This window comes from Silurus aristotelis (assembly GCF_946808225.1).
Source record: "Silurus aristotelis genome assembly, chromosome: 9".
In the NCBI taxonomy this organism is placed as follows: domain Eukaryota; kingdom Metazoa; phylum Chordata; class Actinopteri; order Siluriformes; family Siluridae; genus Silurus; species Silurus aristotelis.
Window position 1 is genome coordinate 7,199,263 of NC_139582.1, and position 8,646 is coordinate 7,207,908.

The window sequence follows — 8,646 nt, forward strand, 5'->3', positions numbered from 1 at the left end:
TAATTCTGTGTATCTTTAACTAAGCTGTGTACCTCATTTCATTATAATAGTTTTTTTTTTTTTTTTATCAGTGTTAGTTTTTTGTAAATGTTATAGACATTTGTTTTTCACAATTGATACAGCTTTTATTGTATATCATGTGTTGGGCCTAAAGAATGCCAAATTTCATCCAATGTATAGGGACTTTTCTTAAAGGGAAATGCCAATCAGCTAATTATAATTTGCCAAGTATTTTATTAATTATATCAGCATGTGCTGTTTGTGTTATTTGCCCCAGGTATTTTACCAACTAATGGAAATGTGTTCTACCTAATGACACTGAGTAGCTCAGTAAAGAGGAAAACGCTGCATTTTCTTCTTCTAAGTCATTATTTAAACAGGCGTTGCAGAAGAGAACAAAAATAAATCAAACAGCCACCATCTTCAGGTGTGAAACTATAAAGCTTTCTGTAAAAAGCATTTTCCAAAGAAACATTTTATTACCTAATAATCGTAATGAGTGCTGTGTCGGATTCATTAGCCTCAGCACCACTCCACACGATGACGCTTCTTGATCATTATTTTCCGTGCCCATGCCCACTTCTTTAATCAGCACTCGAAACCTGCGTGCACGCGCTTGCGCCCAATTGCCCCCTGTCCCCAGTCCTGCGCGCTGGATAAATACCGCCTCGCGCTCTGCTCCGGAAGACACGCGCTTTCTCGGTCACGAGTTCACGTGCCTGTTCTCCAAAAGTCCACGGTGTAAGGTTGGGTGGCATGTTTCCGACTGATGGACCACGCCGGGGACGCTCTTTTGACTCCATTCACAAACATCACATAGAGAATCAGCACAACTATGAGGTCAGTGGATTTTTCGTTTTTTTATGTTTTCTTTCCTATATTATATTTGATAAAAGAAATATTGACCAAATACAACAAATTAAAAAAGTGGAACAATTATCACCACATATTGTCTTTAATATACTACAAACTGGTGAAATTGAACAAACAAGTTATAATGGTCATGGAAAGAATCAAATGTTATTAGATTGAGACCGCTGTCCACAACACAGTGCTGAACTCCCTGTGCACTTTTGGGCAATAAGGGGGGCCAAATGGCAAAAGCTTGTAAACGTCATCAAATATTTGGTCAGAAAATGCAAAAGCATTCCTGAGATCTCCAGTGCCAACATTCACTCAATCTTTTGCTGTAGTGAACTTTTGTTTGAAAAGTAAAACTTAAGGAAATTCACTTATACTGTGTTCTTTTACACAAACATCAAATCGTAAAAAATGATTCAAATGTTTGATATCAAATTAAACCGTTTCTTAGTTCAAAAAAATTTGTTTTTTTTGTTTTGTTTTTTTTTTTTTGGGGGGGGGGGGGTTTAGAAAACTCTATTAATTCTTTAAAGCAATCAGCATGGAACAACATGAAATCAATAATAATCAATTAACAATAAAGCTACCCCATACTAAGTTACATCCTTTATGGGGGTTTTTTTTGTGTGTGTGGGTTGAGACCAAAAAAAACATAATATTTTACTATTTAAAAAAAATGATTTTAGGGAATAAATGGGAAATTATGTCATACACTAATAAAGACTGTGCATGCATATAATGAGTCTGTGTTGTACTTGTAGTTTATTATCCCCACCAATGCACTTTAATTATTGCCACACCCGTTTTATTGTCAGCCTTAACCAAATCTCTGTGATTTTATCTAGACAGATGAGATACAAGCAAAGTTACAGTGCTGAATAGTGCCAGTATAAACACCGGTCAGTGATGTGCTGAATTATTTATGTATTGGTACCATTATGTCTGGAGTTTCACATTGAATTGCATTTAATGAAAGACTGCAACTGAGGAGAGAGCTGGGTATATTGAATATTATTGAAATGTCAATGATACCTGTATTTGTATTTTGCTAATAAACTTTGCTGCTGTGCCTTATGTTTAAAGATGAACAAATCCACATTTAATCATAGTAATGAGCACCAAGATGATTCTGTGTCCTCCAAAAGAGAACATGCAGCAATTGTTTTCTCTCTGAAGAATGAAGTTGGTAACCTTGTGAAGGCATTAAAACTTTTTCAGGTATATATTTTTTTATTTACTCTTGGGTATGATCTGCTATTAGCGAGGTCAGATTTTCTCTGAAAATAATTATCAGAATTTACTCTTAATACTTTACATTGTTAGTGAGATGCTACTCATGTATCCTTCACCTGGAACTATTGATATAGTGTACCATTTAGCAAGTTTGCTAATGATACATATTAAATATACAAAAAAAAGTGTATTGATCATATCAATTCAGTAAATAGCAATGGTAAATTCTGAGCATCTGTAGTGCACAGAATTTCCTGTTACATGACTACACCTTCTGATTGTTAAATGTGTTTCTTTTCTCATTCATTTGTTTATTTTCTCATTCATCCAACATTTATAACCAGGAACACCATATCAGCCTGTTGCATATCGAGTCGCGGAAGTCCAGGAGGCGTAACTCTGAGCTGGAGGTGTTCGTCGACTGTGACAGTGAACGAGAGACTCTGAACAAAATCATTCAGCTGCTAAAAAAACAAACAAACATCATCACTATGGACCTGCCAGACAAACAGAGCACACCTGAAGAAGGTATAACTCCTTTATTTTTACAAACATTATTACATCAAAGCTTCCATTAATGCAGTTTAACCTGGTTTTTGTAGATATCTCAGAAGAACCCTGGTTTCCCAAGAAGATCTCAGATCTTGACATATGTGCCAATCGTGTTCTGATGTACGGTTCTGACTTGGATGCTGATCATCCTGTGAGTTCCCCTCAAATGTCCTTGCAAAATCCAGACTTGCTGCATGAATTCAGTTATATCAGGAAAACCTGTGAGCTTTAAATCTGACAGCCTTATTTATCTGTGTTAGGGATTTAAAGACAGTGTATACCGTCAGAGAAGGAAGTACTTTGCTGACCTTGCGATGAACTATAAACAGTAGGTCACATAGTTTTCCATATTTTTATATTACTCAATCCATAATCTTCAAAGTAATAAAACTATGCATCACTCAGTTTTTTATGTGCTTTGTTTTGCATCCATTTCTTTGCTTCATCTACCTCAACCTGAAGTGGAGATCCGATCACACATGTGGAATTTACAGAGGAAGAGGTGATGACATGGGGCGTTGTGTTCAGAGAGCTAAATAAGCTCTACCCTACACACGCCTGCAGAGAATACCTGCATAACCTACCTCTCCTCACACAGCACTGTGGCTACAGAGAAGACAACATCCCTCAGCTGGAGGACGTATCCCGCTTTCTTAAAGGTAAAATGATACTTCTATTAGTATTTCTAAACTTCTTGTTTACAGTAATAAACAGTAGTTCAGGCTATATTTTAAAGCACCGGTTTGCAATACACATGACACATAACCCTAAAGGGAAAATGTAATGACTGCAAAAGAGAGTTGGAAGGAATGAAAGAAATAAGGCAGGGAGGAAGGAAGAACAGATGAAAGGAAGGAACAGGAGTGTGGCTATGCATAGACTCTATTGTGAAGAGCACTTTTTTTTTTTTTTACAAATAATTTAATTAATACAATATTACCTAGAACTTATATGGATCATCAATTTTTCCGACCAGGGAAATGTCAATACTATGTCATGTTGGATTGTTTTTAGAGCAAACAGGCTTCACAATTCGCCCAGTAGCTGGATACTTGTCACCCCGTGATTTCCTGGCAGGTCTGGCATTTCGCGTGTTCCATTGTACCCAGTACATTCGTCACAGCTCTCATCCACTATACACACCTGAGCCGTAAGTATGGCATCATACATCATAGGTGAACTCTCTGGTCTGGCTCCAGTCTGAAACAATAAACTCACCACCACCTACTATTGTGTCTCACCAGAGCGTTCTGATCATGTCATCTCATCAGCACATTAAACAGCTGCCAGTCTTGTTTGTCTTGTATGTGCATGCAAATGCACTGTTGCTTATGGCATGTTATTTTTATCCAGCCAATATGTGCCTGTTTATTTTATAGAGCTTTTTTTTTAATGGTTAATAAGACTTGCATTGCAAATGATATTTTTATTGTGTAATTTTCGTCTATACTAGTTTCGACCTTAAAACAAGCACTGATTATTATCTTTTGATTATTTTTGTGTTTTTGGTATTATGTGTTACAGGGACACATGCCATGAGTTGCTTGGTCATGTGCCCTTGCTGGCAGAACCAAGTTTCGCTCAGTTTTCTCAGGAGTTAGGACTGGCTTCATTGGGGGCCTCTGACGATGCTGTACAGAAACTGGCTACTGTACGTATTCTGATAATCAGAATTATAATCACATCAACATGCACATAAACAATTAGTCCATTGCATGGTGAACTAGCAGGCATTAATGGGGCATTCTGGTTTTTTTTTCATTGGTGTATGTTTGGTTGAGTATGGAGCACAAACCTGATCAGGATGAAGTGGTTACTGAAGATCAACGAATGCACACTGAAAACTGTGAAAGTTCCTATCACAAAGTTTCAGAGCATTTAATACACATGCACAGCCTTATATTATCCTTTGTTAAATACACAAACCTAATTTTCTTCAACATTGCTTCATCTTCAGTTAGACCTTTGTCCTGTTTAGGTTTACAGTGAATTGAGAGGATATCCTTGGAACACTAGACACAAGGCAGTACTACATCCTGAATAGAACTCAATTTATTACACAAAAATCACTCTCTCACCCTAAGGGGCAATTTAGCATATCCAACTGTGATGCCCAAGCCTGAAAATTGTTTCTGTGAAATACATCTGAATATTGTCAATTAAGAATCTAGTTATACACATAGAATATAAAATGTTTGTATTGTATTTTTCAATTTGTATTTCATTGCAGTGTTACTTCTTCACGGTGGAGTTTGGCTTGTGTAAGCAGGAGGACCAGCTTCGGGCATATGGTGCTGGTCTTCTCTCTTCCATCAGTGAACTTCAGGTAACTAATGCAAATGTGCTGATTAAATAAAAAAGCGGAATAGTTAACAATGAAGATAGTGATAATCATATTTTAAATATTCTGAATAGTTATCTAAAAGGATACAGTGACAATACAATCATACAATGAGCTTTCTTTTGCAGCATGCACTCTCAGGCAGGGCAAAAATCCTGCCATTTGATCCCAAAGTGACATGCAAACAGGAGTGTCTCATCACCACCTTTCAGGAGGTGTACTTCATGTCTGAAAGCTTTGAAGAGGCTAAGGATAGAATGAGGTGTGTTAATGGCCATCATTCTGAATGATCTTTATAAAACCTTATTTTAGACATTTAAAACTAAGATAAAGAACTGGATTTACCTTTTAACTGAGAATAAAATATAAGGTTTGGATGATGTGGTTTAGATCAGGTATTTTGTTAATTATTATTATTATTATTATTAATAATAATAATAATAATAATAATAATAATAATAATAATAATAATAATAATAATACAGGTAGTCGTCGACTTACAACCTATGCAACTTACGACCATTCGACTTTACGACCACAATCGCTAGCCGCGGCGTACGTTTTTTTTTTTACCAGCTTCCGGCATCATTTCACAGTACTGTACATATAGCCTACTCTACTTACGACCAAATCGTGTTATGACCGATTTGTCGGTCCCAATTGTGGTCGTAAGTCGACGACTACCTGTAATAATAATACTGTATTATACTGGTTATAACATTAGGATTCTAGATAAATACATTACAATTTCCCTAGCATTGTTTTTGCTAATACACTCATCAATCAGATTTGAACATAGTGGCTTTTAAAAATATCACGTTTGTGCATATTTGCATAGTTTTATGTATGTCACAGATATCTAAACCCCATAAAGCCTGGCTGTGTAAAACAGCTATGGAACTGAGTAAAATATCTCAGCTAAGGTAATTTTGAGGAAAAAAAAGATAATAAAAAAAAAAACCTTTGTAACCAAGAAATTCCAAGGCAACTAATGAATTATTTAAGAAATTAAACATTACACCATTTAAATATGAATTATGCATCTTGTTTTACGAAAGCATCCTAGATATTCCATACCTGGTAAATCTTAAATTACATGCATTTAATAGAGATAAGAAAGAAAGAATTTCTGTTGATAATTTACCTATTTATTTTACTTTTGTATCTCATCTTTTTCCTCCACAGGGAATTTGCAAAGACAACCAGACGCCCATTTACTGTCCGCTACAACCCTTACACACAGAGTGTGTGTGTGCTGAGGGACATGCCCAGCATTAATAATGTGGTCGAGGAGCTCCGGCACGAACTGGACATTGTAGGAGATGCACTCCAAAGGCTCAACAAATACACTGGAGTCTAAGAACACAATGCAGTCTAGTCTTATTAGGCCACAGCATGAAAGAGTATAGTGAGCTCAGAGGGTTTATTTAACAGCTAATGAGTTAAATCACACCTCTACAAGGTTGTAACCATTATAGACTGAAGTCTGAGATCATTGGCCTAAAATTTGTCAATTATTTTTTTACAGTGCAACTTCAAACTATTGAATTACTACCATGTTTAAGACTTACTGTCAAATCCTGTTTTCTGCACTGAGAAATCTATCCCCAATGAGTGCCTGTAATACACACTTCACTGATTATGATTACACTTTAGTAAATGTTGCACGTTTGTTTAGATCAATTTAGGCCATTTATTCTGTTTGGCCATTTTTACATCAGTTTAATGTCCCAATTAATCAAATGCAAAACTGGCCAATGCATGTTGGGAAAGTTTATATAGATAAGACATGGCAATGTATTTAGAATACAAAAGTCTTTATAAATGAAATATTATTGCAATTGTATAAAAAACATATGTGGCTTGTTCTCATTCCTGCAGTGCTTATGTGTTATAATGTATAAAGGATCATTCAAAACCATTGTAAATGAACAGGTGTGCGTATGTGTGTGGTAAATGAATTAAATCTTATGTTTTGGTGAATTTTAATTAATTTTGTCAGTTAATCTTATGGCCTTACAAATTTGTATGTACAAGATAAGAAAATAATTGACACAATATAGCAGGTAATTTAACTTAGAGCATCATATCGAGTAAAAAAAAAATTTTCTATGGATATATGAATAGGTTTATTTGATCTCTCCTAAGTAGCCCAGAGAGTTAGTTGCAATTTAGGTTGTGGTAAATAACCCATCTGGTTACATAACAATGACAAAAATCCCCACTTATTTATAAATCATGCAGCATGTTTGTTTGTGTCCCATGCACATTAACCTAGTGATTCGATCCATCAATCATTAAAATCTCAAAAATAACCAAAGTAAAAAGTAATTGATTTCTGACCCATTGTGTGACTTTGTGTGATGAGCTGTTACTTCAATGAATGGTCAGTGAAAAACAAGGAGGTGGGCTTTATCATCACATAACTTACTTCATGTTACACAGTTTGAAGAACTGTGGCCACAAAGCTAAAACCTGGTATTGCATATTATTTCATGTTATACTCTGTTTTTAGGCTCTGCTAGAACTCACAACCATGCTGCAGCACTCACTAGAAGTAGACCAGGTTATTAGCTACAATTCTTTTTTTAGACCACTAGATGGAACTAGTGCTCCGTGTGTTAAAAAACGTTTATTAATTTTATATATATACTGTGTGTGTATGTATGTATGTATGTATGTATATATATATATATATATATATATATATATATATATATATATATATATATATATATATATATATATATATATATATGATTACAAAATGCATATTATATTAATGCATATAATGCATTTAGCCTTTTGTAATATGATTTATTTGTATATAATGTACACTCTAAATAGCATTGTGTTGTTCAAGTCTTGTCCATAACAGGGCTATGGCTCTGATGCATGTTGAGTATGTTTTATGTATTATTATTTGTAGTGTATTAAGACCATTGATTATTAATTATAGAATTATTAATTTTACACTTACAGTTTACATATAAATGTTGAATGCACTTTACATTCCAACTAAAACTGAGCGGAAAGAATCGTAGGTGCTGTGTTATTGTATGTATTCACCATTCATCACTACATATGTGGTGTTAATGGGACAGTGATATTGCTTAAACTGTTAATGTTTAAATATAGTATTTTATAATTTTATAAGTTAGCTAAAAGCTAGTAAATATAGCTAGTGTTCAGGCTAACTGGGCTTTCAAATGTATTTAAAATAAACTAACAATTTGAGTGCATTAGCATTATTATATTAATTTATCATTCCACACTGGCAATGTTATGAAGTATTAACATTTTTATTCTTCTTTATGTGCTAGATTTAGCATGTTAGGCAGTGATTACAGACCTCCGAACTGAACTACTGAAAAAATATTTGAAAATTGAACTGGAGTAAATATATGCCGTCATTCCACTCCAAACAAACTCCTCTCAAGTACAGGTATGTATATATGAATCAACCTAAACTTAGATGGTTTCTGGGAAGAAAAAAGATCATCTATCAAAAGAAGTCCTCTCTGGTGTCATATAAAAGTGCTTTGAAGGACAATGTTCTTTGGTGAAACACCACTCTTTGTTCTCAGACTTGTCTGTATTTCATCTTCTCCAGTCTAAGTGTATAAGCTCTACATTTTCAACAGAGCTCTACATCTGGT

General features: G+C 34.8%; 1 protein-coding gene across 3 annotated transcripts; it reads left to right on the forward strand.

Moving 5' to 3' along the window:
- Window positions 1-635: 635 nt before the first annotated feature.
- On the forward strand, window positions 636-6,966 carry tph1b (tryptophan hydroxylase 1b). 3 transcript variants are annotated; one of them, XM_083549778.1, is made up of 11 exons: window positions 707-840; window positions 1,945-2,079; window positions 2,439-2,622; window positions 2,697-2,797; window positions 2,907-2,974; window positions 3,109-3,305; window positions 3,661-3,796; window positions 4,171-4,297; window positions 4,877-4,972; window positions 5,116-5,249; window positions 6,173-6,966. In XM_083549778.1, the coding sequence occupies exons 1-11, from the start codon at window positions 757-759 to the stop codon at window positions 6,345-6,347; spliced, it is 1,437 nt and encodes a 478-aa protein (XP_083405904.1). In that variant the 5' UTR covers window positions 707-756; the 3' UTR covers window positions 6,348-6,966. The 3 variants fall into 3 exon arrangements, with proteins under 3 accessions (XP_083405905.1, XP_083405904.1, XP_083405906.1); XM_083549780.1 differs by having other exon boundaries at window positions 778-840; window positions 2,007-2,079; XM_083549779.1 differs by lacking the exon at window positions 1,945-2,079 and having other exon boundaries at window positions 636-840.
- The last annotated feature ends 1,680 nt before the right edge of the window (window positions 6,967-8,646 follow it).